The sequence below is a fragment of the Narcine bancroftii genome, chromosome 8 (assembly GCF_036971445.1).
Source record: "Narcine bancroftii isolate sNarBan1 chromosome 8, sNarBan1.hap1, whole genome shotgun sequence".
Lineage (NCBI taxonomy): Eukaryota > Metazoa > Chordata > Chondrichthyes > Torpediniformes > Narcinidae > Narcine > Narcine bancroftii.
This window is the reverse complement of record NC_091476.1, coordinates 107,425,299-107,440,299: the sequence shown is the minus strand read 5'-3', so window position 1 is coordinate 107,440,299 and position 15,001 is coordinate 107,425,299. Positions and strand designations below refer to the sequence as shown.

Genomic DNA, 15,001 nt, shown 5'->3' with positions numbered 1-15,001 from the left:
TTCCAATTTCAATGTGCATCAAAGGAGGGGAGGGAAATGACCTTCCCCAATCTGATTCCTTTTCATCTATTAATAAGAGCATTTGTGTTTCAGTTAGGAAAGCAAAAAATAAAATGGCACTAGTTTGGTCCCTCTCATCCTGCCAGCTTGAAAAGGAGTGTTACTATTTTTGATAAAAAATCTATCCACATAGGAAAACAAAATCTCAGGCCACTTCTGTGGTTAAATTAACTTAAAGCAAGCACTTTGCAACATTGGTTTCCCTTGCAAGACACAAGAGGGTGTCTTTTCCCCAGTGTGCTGTATGCGATGAAATTATATCCATCTTCCTCTGGCCATGCCACAAAGTTAGGAATAATAGCAGAAGACATCATTACAATCTGTTAACCTAATACAGAAACATTATTTAAAAAAATTATCTTCATAAACTGATAAATGAGGTGCCTCACAAGGTGATTAGCCTCATGTTCACACACACTTGGCATAAAAGTTTAGGAGCGAGCGGATGAACATGCAGTCTTATTAATAATGTTGTTCCTATTGAGAAGGATGGGAAAGGATGCAGAGGAAGCAAGGTCGCAGCTATGTCATCTCTACTTTCTCTAACCTAGGACACCGTGCGGCAGACAATACATGCAGAAGGCCAAAAGTAGGTGTGGTCAGTATGTGAAACAATTACACATTGAGACGTAATGCAGTTAGTCCACAGAAAGTTAGAGACGGTATTTAAGCAAGATTAAAATCTGTTTCAAAATCCTGTCAAAAAGCCTTTAATTTCAACTTCTGGCAAATTTGATCTTGGACTCTCTCTGCATTGCTCACTGACATTGAGACCATTTGGAGGAGGATAGAGCTTGGAATCTTGTTAATTGGATCTCTGATTCCACACCTTTGGTTGGAATTCACAAAACATGACATGTATTGATTTTTACCGTAACTCACTGAAATGATGGTATAGGTGACATCAATGTAATCTGAGCCCCATGGCTTCAAATAGCCTGAACTGATCAAAGGGCAATCGGCTACCAAAATCAGACTCCTCCGGGAACAGACTGCTCAACAATCTGAACACTCACCAGAAAACATGTTACACTTCAGAAATGGCTGTCAGTGTTTGAATCTTCTGTGTCATGACTAAAAATGATCATTTCACTCTCAACTGGTACAGACTAATTGATCTCTTCATCAACATCACCTAATAGGCATGATATTGATAAGATTTAAAGGGCTGTCCCTCCTGTGATCTGCTGGAATTTCTGACCTCGTTAAGCAGTTATTTCACTGCGCTGGATCCCATTATATCGTCTCTGTGACTCTTCCATCTGCATGGGGCTATACATTGTGATTCAGATGACAAATCTCCAAGGCTGTGATAACAGCTAATTTTGGCATCTGAGCTCATATTCAAGACTTGATGAATCAAGTCTTACCTCGGAGAGGTGAGCTTAGAATACACAAACCCAACTGAAGGGAATATTTCTTTTGCAATGTCAAACACCAGAGATTACGGTCTCACTGGGTGGCAGGGTTTGAACGACAGATCAAGGCTTCCAACCACTGTGGGTCACTGCTGGCAATGAAAGATTATGGACAGTTTGGAATTGGGAGACTTCATCCAAAATCAAAGTTCTCCTGAATTGGGCCTTCAATATAAAATAATCCAGTCTACACTACTCTCTTAGGGAGACCATGGAACAAGGATTCTTGCTGATAAAAAGTCAAGGTCTTTTCACACTCTCTCATCGAACTTTCTTTTAATGAGTGCAATAATGCCAGCAAGCTGCCTGTACATAAACCTACCAAATACTTACTTGGTGTTTGTACATAATCTCCAATTATATATGAGGCAATTGCCTTTATAACCACTTCCCACATCTACATCTTTTATTAATTCTCCCAGAAACCAGGCAATTATTTTGCTATGATTTATATGCATCGTAATACTAATCCTCTCCCTCGGATCACTATCAATACAAAGGCTGAAAGGCATTTTGGATCAGCACCAGGACAATAAAATACACTTCCTTTCCAGAGTTGACAATCACTTCCATCCACCTCATTTCTCAGTGCTCAGGTTTTCTGGAACCTAAAATGATTTTTGGAGCAAAACACAAGCTCCTGAATAAACTCAGTGGGCCAATCAGTATTTGGGAAGAGGAAGGAATTCTCAATGATTTGAGATGAGAACTTGCATCAGGAATGAAGAGTGGAGAGGGAAGATAGCCAGGTTTTGGGAGGAGAAGGGGTTAAAGTTTGCAGACTCTGTAATTGTAGTATAATATACAAATGTGCTGGAGAAACTCAGCAGGTCATGCAGTGTCCATAGGAAGCAAAGGTACCTGTATAACCAATGTTTCGGACTTGAGCCCTTTGTCAAGTTAGGAGCAGAATGCAGGCAGGTGCCTGAATAAAAAGATGGATGGAGGAGGGAAGGGGCAGGGGGAGGAGTACAGGCCAACAGGCAAGAGGTCATCAGTGGATATGGGTGGGAGAGCAGAAGAAAAAAAAAAGCTGAGGTGATAGTTGGAGGGAAAAGCTCTCTGAATGGGGAGGAAAGGGGAAAACAAGATAGTGATAGAGAGAGAAAGAAAGAGAGAGAGGGCGGGGAGGAGAAGGGGCCAAAAGGAAACTTAAGACCTGGTTAGGGAGTGCCCAGATGGAATATTAGGCATTGTTCCTCCAATTTGCGGATAGCCTCAGATGAGGAATTGAAATGATTGGCCACTGGAAGCTTTATATTATCACTGTCGACAGAACGAAGATCCTCAACAAAACAATCCAAGACAGAGGGCTGCAAATCTTTGGAACTCTTTACCTCAATGAGTGGTGAAAGCAAAGTCTTTGAATGTTTTTAAGTCAGAGATACTTGAAAAGCAAGTATCTGAAAAGTGAAAGATAGGCTTGAATGCATAGGAGAGGTTACAATCAGCCGTGATAGACTACACTGGTAGAGTGAGCACATAGTCTCGTTCTTAATTTCTATGTTCCTGTATTCATATACTTGTGTTCAAATGAAACTGTTTCATATCGGCACAACATTGAGGGCTGGAGGGTCTGTACTATGCTGTACTGTTCTATGTTCTTGGATTACCAAGTAAAAACAGCAGGTGAAGAGAACTTAATTTCTCTGTCGAGGGTCTGGAATAAGGAATCATGGTTCTTGCTTTAACTTTAAGACTATGCCAAGAATTACTTCTTCACTCTGGAAATGGCAAATAACCAGGAACTCTGTCCCAACAGAACCCGCGGAGATAGTGGGAGGTCATCAGAAAATTTCAAAACTGAGTTGGCAAACTGTTTTAGGCAATCTATTGTGCAGAAGGCCATAAGTTATAACTCTCATCTCATCTCTACAGTGTAAATCCCAATCCATTTAACTTGGAGTGTAAATGTTGGCAGGTTACATGTCTGCCAGGCTATGACAGCAGGGTCTTATTCCTTCCTGTGTAGGTACCCATCCAGTTTTATGTGCTGGACATTGTGAGCCAATTATTGGTGGTTTCTTCTTCTTCTCCTAAATTCAGGGACATCTTGCCCAGCAGATATCCACAGGAGTTTCATTTTATAACTAGCCTCACTGTTTCAGTCCTTAGGTGTGAATACTGTAGATGCATTTAGCATCCTCACTGTAGTATTTTACAGGCAAGCAATTTCTGAGAATATGTACAAGGCCTAATAAATTGCAAAACAAACACAACGTAACATCCATGTTAAAGCTCATGCTAGATGATAAGACAATCCCTATTTGATTCGTCACCAAAGAACTGATGCCAATTAATCCATAATTAAAAGTTTACACCCATCATTTTGTTGTGACCCTTGTCCAAATATGTTAGGAGACTGGTAAGATGGCTCCTACCATCATGTAGAGGAGCCTGAAGATGAACACCCAATGGTACAAGAACAGTTTCTTCCCCTCTGCCATCAGATTTCTGAATGGACAATGAACCACAGTCACTTTTTCATTTTCTTTTGCAGTAATTTATTTTTTAAATGTAATTTATAGCAATTTTTCACTGCAACACAGCCGCAAAATAACAAATTTCATGACATGTTAATGACAATAAATTCAGATTTATTTTGATTCAAGTTTGGGAGTTGGGAAGAGTGTAGATACCTGCCTCCAATCACAAGCCATGGACAACATCCACAACATATCTAGATTTAGAAGGAAAGCAGCTGAAGGAAAGAGAGGATTACTTTTCTGAAAAGAATAGCCAAGCTGTGGAGGGCAAACTGACTATGTGTGGTACAGTCCATCCAATATCTTCCTAAAAGGTCAACACGTGCATGCAGTATAAAGAGATGGGAGTCAGCTGACTCTGCCTGGAATTTGACTCCTCATCCTGCTGTTTGAAGAAAGGAACATTCAAATATTAGAAGAAATACCGAGTGGGGACTGACAGTACCTTGTCTTTTTCTCTCTGTATGTTATTTTCTAGCTCAGAAAGCTTCTCCTCCAGCTGAGTAATGATCTCCTGCTCCTGATGGATCTGGGCAACTTCGGATTCCCGCTCTCCCTGAAGTAGTGCTCGCTCCATCTCCGCCTGTGGAAAACATTGCAGAAATTACAAATTGGACCAACTATGTGTTTCAGGGTAAAAACCATGCTGCAACATCCCAAGCTTAATTCAAGGGCAGGACAGTTAGTGAGGAAGGGTAGCACGGTTAGCATAACAGGGCAGTAACGCAACACTCTTACGCGCCAGAGACCAGGGTTCAAATCCAGTGCTGTTTGAAAGGAGTTTGTATGTTCTTCCCGAGTCTACAAAATGTACCAGGGTTGTTGGTAATTAGGTGTTACTTGGTGGAACGGGCTTGTAGGCTTTTCAAGTATCTCTGACTTAAAATTTAAATTTAAAGTGCAATTACTATTGTAAAGGACATAAGAATTATGTATTGCTCTGGCATTAATCAAAATCTTCTCCTTAACATTCTTTCCTGACATTATTCTGATATGCTGTGTTTCCTTCAATGTTTAGAAATCTATCGCAAAAGCATATCGACCCGAAGGGTTGACCGTCCATTTCTCCTAGAATGCTGCCTGACCTGCTGAGTCCCTCCAGCCTCTCTGTTTGATGCAGATTCTATCATCTGCAATTCTTGTGCTTTCCTAGAAATCTATAGATCTTTGTTTAGTCTGAACTCAGCAACTGAGATGCCTCACACAGCCTCCTGGGACAGAAAATTCTAAAGATTTTTCATTTTAGAGTGAAGGAATTTCTACCCATCCTAATCCAAAATGGTCTCTCTTTTATTTAAACTTTATATTTTCTCATGACAAGAGGCCATTTGGCCCATCAAGTCCATGGCAGCTCTATGAGAAATACCATCAATCCCGATTCCACTTTGTTTCTTTATAATCTATTCATGCTCATCAACTTGATTCTCCCACCAGGCATTTCACTCGGAACACATCCAGTAGCCAATTAATCTACAACCAGCACGTTTTTGAGATGTGAGAGGAAATCAGAGTACCAGGGGAACCCATGATCCCCCAGGGAGAACAGGCAAACTCCACACAGACAGCACTAGAAGTCAGGATCAAACCTGATCAACACTGCTGTGAGTAAAATCTTGTGAGAAATATCTGTGCACAGTCAAACAAAAATGTTTTTTTTTTTGTTAAATGTTCTTCAAACTCTTTTATTTGAGGTAAAAATATTACATGTGTCACACATGGTCCAATTGAGCAAGGCTGTGCCCTTTCTCATTGGTTTTAGTAGTCATGGAAAAATGAACCAATAGCAGATGTATTGGTTGAGGTGAGAAATTATGTGGTGAAACTTCCAGGATTGAGACTAACCAGAGGAGGCAACCAATGAGAATCCATTATCTTAAAAAATGTAATTGTAAGGTTTCAAATAAAAGGAATTAAAAGGTAAACCACGGATTAGAGCAAACCCCTACCTCATGTGTGGACTCCTCAAGTTGTTGATCCAGCTCTTTGATCCGTTGTTTCATTTCATCTACGTTGGTGAGGACCCTGACTCGCTCCTCCTCCAGGTATGCCACCTGCTGGGCTGACTGACCACCTGCTGAATCTTCATGCTGCTTAAAATTAAAACAAGGAAAGAGAAAGGAAGACAAAAATGGAGAAATCAAAGGATCCTGAGATTTGCAGGTTAAAAATGAAAACAGCTCAGGAGGCCATTCAGTTCATAGAGATAAAGCTAGCACTCTTACAGCAGTCAATCTGTCACTCTCCCTTCTTCTGTTCCCATATCCCTGTAAATATTTCTCTTCAAGTATTCATCCAATTCTCTTTTGAAAGTTACAATTTTTTATCATCCTTATGAACAGTAAATCTAACAATGCACTGGGTAATTTTTTTCCCCTTACATTGCAATTTTTTCCCCTCTATTAATGTTAAATCTGTGTCCACTGCTGATCAAATTTTCAGCCGCTGGGAACAATCTATTTAATTGCTTGAGCTAAACCATTCATGACACTGAACAATTAATCTCCTTTACATGAAGCTAAACAACTCCAATTACTTTTTGCATAAATGGTCCACTTTTGCACCTCATCAAGTCCATCGTATGGAGAAATACCTGCTTTACACCATTAGTGCTCCTCTCCTGATGCTTGTGCCTGTTGGTAGATATGTTGCTGTGGTGATAATGGCCTTTAAACATGTCAGCTCAGCATCTATTACTTTGTAGCAGCCAGGGAGGGTTACAGATTAGTAGGATATACAACTCTGTGGGGAATCATAACCGTGGGTAATCCAATTTTTGTATGGGTCTCTAAACACATGGAAACAAACCACTGCCCTGCCCCATGTATATATACATACAGCTAATATTCAACAAATGGCATTGCTCAATCCCAATATTTGTCTAAGATATGCAGAGAGTAGAGAAGATTTATTCTGCATTCACTGTATATTGTATCTGTTCAAGGGTGGATGGTGCCTGGGGGCCGGCGGTGGGGTCCAGACAAATCCATATGATTACGGATTTTTCTTTGAGTTTGTTTTTACTTTTTTATAAGAATTTTTAAAGTGTAATTATTTTGTTTTACTTTTTGGTCCTTATGTCTTTATCTGTCAGGAAAATAAAGGTATACTGACAAATGTTACAGGAATAAAGGACGAGAGCTAATTTATTGCTTGCTCCGGATCCGATGGAGGTGGGGCGACTGGTGCCATAGTGCTACCCCTCATCAATATGTGGCAGAGCAATGGCCGTCTTCCCGACCCATAATTTTCCACGCAGCTGAAACCGCTCTATGGTTCACAGAACAATTCCAGCTGTGTGGAGGATTATGGGTCGGGAAGATGGTCATTGCTCTGCCATGTTTTGTGCCGCAGAGAGTGGCCCCGAAGGCCGAGTGGCCCGGTTTGGCTGTCTCAGCCCGCAATGGCCACCCCTTGCCGGCCCCCACTGCCCCACTGGCCCCCCGCTGCCAGCTCCCGTTGCCCCGCTGATCCCTGCTGCCCCGCCAGTCCCCACTGCCCTGCCAGCCCCCACTGATGGTCCCCGCTGCTCTGACGGCCCCGCTGCCCCGCTGACCCTGACTTGGAGGGAGAGGGGTGGGTGGATCCATTTGGGGGTATTTTATCAGAACATTAACTTTTGGGGAGACGGGTCGCGGGCTGACGGCATCATCAGCCTGCCCCTAAACAGCCGCTTAGCGCGGCTGTACATTCAGATTGATGGGTGGAGGGCTGCGCTGTGGAGATTATCCCTCTCAGAGAGGGGTTGGAATATACGGCTCGGAGACCTCCTCCACACATTCAGAAAGGTAGTTGATTATGTGTTTTGGCGGAGTTTCTCCACCTTTACATCTCAACTTTTGGGCTATCTCAAATGGCCTAATGACAATGGAATCCAATTTTGGAGGCAAAGTGTAAGGCATAAAAATAAAACCCTGGCTCAACCAGCTTAACCATAACCTCAGGCGTACTTTGGACACTTTAACTCTGGCACATCAAAAAATCTGTCTGCACTACTAAACCATATTTTTAGCAATATTTATTTATCTATTCTTTTATTACCTCTTTTTCTGTCTCATTGACCCATTATGGTTGTTCAACTTATACTCCTGTTGTGTTGGTATAATTTACTGTATATACTCGTGATGTCATCGATACCGTGTAAGAGTTGACCCCCCCGCCCTTTTGGCCCAAAAATCAGGTGTTTTGTATGACTCGTGTAAAAGTCGAGCCACCCTATTTTTGACTCTGATCGCCTGCCCATCCAAGCTCCCAATGCCCTGACAGCAGACTTTTGCCCCAGCCGTCTGCCTACCGGAGCTCCCAAGCCCTGGCCGCCCGTCTACTGGAACTCCCAAAGCCCCGGCAGCGGACTGTAGCTCCACCCAACTGCCCACTGGAGCTCCTGATGCTCTGGCTGCCTGCCCATCTGAGCTCCCGGCTACGGATCCTCACCCAGACTGCCTGCCCACCTGAATCCCCGACCCCCCAGCTACCCGCCCATCCAAACTCCTGACTGTGGATCCTCTCCCCCAACTGCCCGCCCATTTGAGCTCCCAGCCACGGATCTGAGTTCCCTATGTCCCAACCATAGACTGACCTTTCCATCCAAACTCCTGACACCTGAATGACACAGGAACTTCATGAGGTCAAAATTTGACAATTATATATACGGTGCAAATCTGTGTGGCTTCAGCAAGTATGAATTTTAGTGTATCTGTAAATTGTACTCATGTCTATGACATAAACCTGCAAATAATACCTGTTGTTGCGCAGCCAATTCTGGGGCAATTATTGAAGATATAATGGATTTAGAGGGGGTGCAGAAGAAATTTACTAAAATGATTCTTGGGGAAGGTGGAGACTTTAGCTATCTTGATAGACTGGAGAGGCTGTATTCATACAACTTGGAATGTAAGAGGTCAATGAATATTTCAAGTATAGACTAAAGCAATTCCCATAGGTGGAAAAATAAAAAAAACAGCAAAATTTGAATTGGAAAATCCCGAAGAAAATGTGATTGGCAAAAGAATCAAGTGACGGGAAGAAAGTTTGTTGAGTGCCGAGTGATTGATTTCAAGTTTATTCAAGTTAATTTATCATCTGATTGCACAAGTATAACCTGACAAAACCTGCAGGCACAGAACCAGATATAACACACATACAGGACAAATATACATATATAAATAAATGTAGTTTAATAACTAGTAGCGTCTCAGAAGGTTAAGACTGGAAAGCACTGGTGGGGTCGTGTGGGTGCAGATTTAACTATGGTATTTAGAAAGGAAGTGGATATGGGAAGAATATGCAGGATTCTGGGGAGATGACAGGTTTCGGATTAAATGCAATATTCCTATGTGGGGCTAGTATGGATGATTGTTCCCCATTGGAATCATTCTGAGATTCTATAATCTTTATGTGTTTACTTGTGCAGACTGGGGAGGATCTCTGGATGCAGGCTTTTCAGTAGGTGTGATAAACTGGCTCGAGCCATCCTACCTCATGGTGCGTGCTCTCCGTACTGCTGCACTCTTCCTTAAGGTTCTCCTCATCAGATCTTTCCAGACCCTCCCGTGGTTTGTGAACACTGGGCTCCGCTGGCTGTGCTGTGCTGGGCTCGCTGAAGGCTTTATCTCCAATGATTCTGTCCATGGAGGTTCCTCTGCTGGCTGTGGTAGGGGCAGGCTCCACAATGCTGTGGAATAGCCTCTGTCCCTCCATCTGCAGCTGATGGCTGGCCTGGTGCACCTTCCCCACATCGGGGCTGGTCGGCGAGTCCGTTTTTGTGTACTCTGCGCACAGGTTCAGGATGGTTTCAAGTCTCTGACGCTCCTGAGGAGTAAAGAATCGAGATTCTGAAATATGTCATAAACACAAAAATAAATGACTCATATAAATGAAAACAGTGTAGCAGGACTTGAACATACAGGCTCCTTGAGCTTGTTGAGTCAATTTCCCCTGAACTCCGTCTCCCTTGTCCACTAATGCCCAAAAATAAACCAAACCTAGACTTTAATATATGCAATGACTCAGTAAGTATTGTGTCTAGATGTCCAAGAATTACTATCCTTTTGTAAAGACTTTTATATTTATCTTGATAATGTATGCATTGTAGACATCCAGATAAAATGAAGGAATCTCTGATCACTTGCAAATCACACACAGAATCTTATATGCTCATTTCATTCTTTTAAACTTCATTGATTGGAGGTTATCCTTATACCAGTGGTTCTCAACCTTTTTTTTCCCCACTCACATACCACCTTAAGCAATCCCTTACTAACCACAGAGCACCTATAGAAACCTTTGAAAAAGGTTAAGTAAGGGATTACTTAAAGTGGTATGTGAGTGGAAAATGAAGGTTGAGAACCACATGCTTATACAATCCTTTCCAGGAATGAACTCCTGCTGCATTAACTCCAAGGCAAGTGTATTTTTCCATAACTATGAAACCCACAATGTCGTATCATCAAAGCCCTCATACTGGGACTAGAAGAGAGACGGCTTTTAAATAGGGTGATTGGCTGACTCCTTATCCTTTTGAACTACATATAACAATCCTAACATGGCACTGTATCAGATTCTTAATACTGTTTTATACGGTTGGTGACTTTGCGATAGAAAGAAATTTCCTTCTTGATTTGGGCAGTTCCAGAGCACATTTCATTTGGTGGGTTGAGTCAATCATCAGGTCACTGGAGAACTCTTCTAGTTGTGAGCAACATTTCTCCTTCAAATCAAACCATCATTGGAGAATACAAATGTCTACTTTTTAAAAGTTTGTTCACTGTGTGCATAACTACTGGATCATACAGTAAAGAAGGATATCAGTTGGTCCATTAAGTCTGTTCAAGTTTTTACAATGTAGTCTCCATTCCACCTTCTCTTTCCTGTAGCCATAGCAAGATTTTGTGCAGTCTTCTTTTGACAGTTACAAATAAATCTGCTTTTGGTACTACTTCTGGCATGCAATTCAAGTTAAAATAGCAGTGCGCACATGCAGTGAAAACCAAACAAATGCAGGAAATCTGAAACAAGGATTTAAAAAAATCTGGAAACATTCAGCACATCAAAACGTAACAGGGTTGAAGGGTAATTGGGTGTATTGGGCGACACAGGCTCGTGGGCTGAAAGGGCCTGTTACCGTGCTGAATATCTCAGTTTAATAAATTTATAAATTTAAATAAAGCAGCATCTGTGAAGGAGAAATAGTTCACATGCCCAGCGTGCACCTGGTCATCAGAATGGCGAAACTAAAACTGCCATCGTTTCTGTTTCCACAATTGTTGCCTGATATGCTGAGGTTAGTGCCATGTTAGGGCCGAGTGTTTCCAGTACTTTTTCTCTTTATTAGTAAACACACATAGATCTGTCTATTTCACAGCAGATTCTCTATGCCCACAAGCTAGTTATGCTTCCTTTATAATCTAACATCTTGCTCACTCAGAACTGAAAGAAATATAGCCATATTGCTGAGCATAATGTGACCAGAAAAATTGTTTAAGAACATATTGTACCAGAGGAAATGTTTTCCAAGGGGAACATAATCAGTAACATTCAATTCCCCTTTTCACAACTGAGCTTCTCTGTACTATATTTGGAATGAACGGTCCAGATGTGTGATGAAGACTTCTTCCCATCTTCCGAGTCAGACTGTACAGAACAGGCCCTTTGGTCCATCCTGTCCATGCCAACCAAGTTGGCATTCTGGGATAGCTGCAGCATTTGGTCCATGTGTCCATATAGACTTCCATCTGTCCAAAAGTCTTTTGAACATTCACACTGTACCTGCTTTTATGGTTTCCTCTGGCATCTTGTTCCAGATACTGACCACCTTCTGAGTGAAAAAGGTAAGCCTCAGCTACCTTTAAATCTCTCCCCTCTCACTGTAAACCTACATCATCGGGTTCTCGAGTCATCCTCTGGGAAGATCTATGACCCTGATTACTTTATAACCTCAACAAGATCACCCCTCAGCCTCATGCTCTAGGGAATAAAGCTTATCTAACCTCTCCCTATAATCAAGTCCTCTAAACCTGACAATAGCTGGTGAATCTCCTCTGCATCCCATCCAAATTATTGATACCCTTTTCTATAGCTGGATGACCACAAGTGCACATAGTACTCTAAGTGTGGTCTCACAAATGTTTTATACTGCTGAATCTTGAGGTGCCAACTTTTACATTCAATACACTGCCCGATGAAGACAAATACTCCTTCATACTGGATGGCATTTTGTGAATGAAACAGTCACCAAACAATACAAAACCAAGCACGTACGCAGCATCTTTTCCAGCACCTTTTTCAAGGGCATCAAAAAAAATGGGCAGGGAAGCACAAATTAATTTTAATACAAGCAACAAAGTATGTTCTGTGCTTCTTAAAGAACCATCCACCATTGAGGAAATCTATAGGGAATGCTGCCATCGGAGAGCAGAAGCAATCATCAAGGATTCCACCACCCAAGACATGCTCTGTTCTCGCTGCAGCCATCAGGAAAGAGGCATAGGTTCCACAGACTTGCACTACCAGGTTCAGGGACAGCTACTACCCCTCCACCATCAGACTCCTCAGCAACAGACTCAATCAGGGACTCATTGAAGGACTCTTTATTATTGAATATTAATTAAATGTATTTTTTCTATATTGCACAGCCAGCTCGTTTACATTTTTTTCTTTGTTTACATTTCTTGTCTTTTCTTCAGTACAGTTTGCACAACCGATAAGAAACTCTGGCTTTCTTGCAGGAAAAAGAATCTTAGGGTTGTACACTGAAAATAAATCTGAACTTTGAACTTTATATCAGTGAAAAATAGACAGTCAAGAAAATTTTTGGTTGTAGTTGCAATTAGCCCATTGAATGCACCACCACCAAAGCGAACAGAAAGGAAATTAGAGGCAAGAAAGGATTAGAAGAACATAGAGATGTCAGAGATTTATAGAGTTGAAAGTTTACAGAGAAGGAGGGGAAGCCATGGATGGATTGAAACAGAAGGGTAAACAACAAGTACAACTGAAATCTTTCTGGATCAGGAGCCAAAGTATATCAACGAATCAGAGTAAAGGAGATTAGAATCTAAATCGCACCAGTTAACAATTCGGAAGCAGACCATCTTTAGTAAAATATATCGTCAGCAAATAAAAGGTTGGGCATGGACAAAGGAAAGATGGCAGATGTTGAAATCTGGGGCAAAAAAAAAACCCAACACCCCAGAGGAACTCAGAGTTTGAGAACTTAAGTGGGAGAAAAAGAATGGTTAACACTTCCAATCAGAACCTTTATTTAGGATTGGTGGGGTTGTTTGGATACTTCCAAGGAATGGTACCTGGGTGATGGATTGTGGACAACATGATATGTACCGATGAGGTCAATACTGATCTGCTTGTTGAGGACGACTCCTGCTGTCAACTCGAGAGAGGTGTTCCACGATTTCCCTCTCTTTCTACCATCTTAGGAGGACACACACAGAGAAAATTCCCAGTTTATCTCTTTTCTATCTGGCCTTTAGTCCCAAATCTTGCTGATGTTGAGACAAATTCTTCTTGTTTCACTATATCTCTGTACGTGGAGCAAAAACGGCACTTTGTGAGAAGACTGAAGTGGACCAGGCTACCAGCCACCATCATGCCAGACTTCTAGAGGACCTCCATCGAGAGTATCCTGTCTGGCTGCATCATAGTTAGTATGATTGCTGTAGAGAACTGGATTGGAGGTCAATCCACAGGCCCATGAGAATGGCAGAGAGGATCACTGGAGCTTCTGGAGAAACTGGCTGAAGGGGTACCAGGTATCAGAACCAGGATGCGAAGTGGTGCCGAAGTCGCTAAAGAGTGTCGGAGGTTTGGATCTGGAGCTCAGGTCGCCTGTGGTTTGACTGGACTCTGTGTAGCAGCAGAGGCTGCAGATGTGCTGGAGGCAAGTCTACAGCCGGTGACTCTGGTGGGGGTGGGGGTGGGGGGAACACACTCTCTTTTGCTTCTCTTTCTCTGACTGTAAGAAGTGCTTCAGGCAATTTCTGCCGATGGCATATTTGTCTGCCTTACAGCAGGCAAAAGCAATTTCATGTAATATGACAATGTTTTATTACATTGAAAATAAATTGAATCTTGAATTCCTCCCCCTCTTGACGTGATCTCCCAGGATAGCTGTCTGAGGAGGGTGTGCAAAATCATCAATGACTCCTTCCACCCTGCACATAGCATCTTTTAGCTACTCCTTTGGGAAAGAGATACAGGAATATCAGAGCCAGCGCCACTAGGCCGAGGAACAGCTTCTTCCCACAGGCAATGAGAATGCTGATCGACCAAAGGTACTGCTCACACTAACCATCCGAGACTGTCAAATTCACGAAGCAATATTTATTTATGCTTATTTGTCCTGTGGATGTATTATTTGTCTGTGTGTTTGTTGCGTCTGGTTGTGCATCTGCGTGTTTTGCACCGAGGACCGGAGAACGCATTTTCGTCAGGTTGTACTATGTATTTGGATGATAATAAACTTGAACATATCAATTCATTTCTACGTTGGTATCATTGTTCTCTACACAGATCTCTGGTCCTTTCCCAGCCTTCCGCTCAGAACTCTGGAATCAGCACACATTTACACCTCTACTCTCAAGCCTGTGAGACCACTTACCTCCCTCAGTTTGCCCTTAATCCTATAAATTGTCAGCTTTTTATATCCTATAATCGCATCAACACCCTCATCTCTTCATTTTCCCTGTGCTCTTCTCTGCTCTTTGTGCAGTGCTGAACAAATGGAGCTTTTCCCTCATTTGAATTCCTCAATTGTAAGTAATAAAATGGTCCTGATTCTCCTCCCAGGAATTATTTTAATATGACTAATTTATGGCTGTTTGCGATGCAACGTACTTAACTTGAATTTGAGAATTCACCAATTTTGTACAGCGGTTCAAGAGTTAACTCAAAGTTTCATGCCATCCTAAAAAAACTATTAGCCAATGCATGATACTCACAACCGATCCATCGATGTGTTCAGCTCCTGGAATTTTGTGAATATACAGGTCCATTTAATGGCAAGGCTTTAAATCAAAACACTTG

At 42.0% G+C, this 15,001-nt stretch overlaps 1 protein-coding gene across 18 annotated transcripts in view; it reads right to left on the bottom strand.

The window, feature by feature from the left end:
• The window catches only part of phldb1b (pleckstrin homology-like domain, family B, member 1b), a 293,495-nt gene that overhangs the window by 67,336 nt on the left and 211,158 nt on the right, over positions 1-15,001 (bottom strand). For all 18 annotated transcript variants that reach the window (XR_011343351.1, XM_069894733.1, XM_069894724.1 and 15 more), the window contains 3 exons: positions 9,440-9,772; positions 5,911-6,051; positions 4,410-4,547 (listed from right to left, as the gene is read on the bottom strand). Coding sequence is in view for 17 of the 18 variants with exons in the window: in XM_069894733.1 (XP_069750834.1) it covers positions 4,410-4,547; positions 5,911-6,051; positions 9,440-9,772 (612 nt within the window). In the remaining variant the exon portion in view is untranslated. The remainder of the gene's footprint in view (positions 1-4,409; positions 4,548-5,910; positions 6,052-9,439; positions 9,773-15,001) is intronic.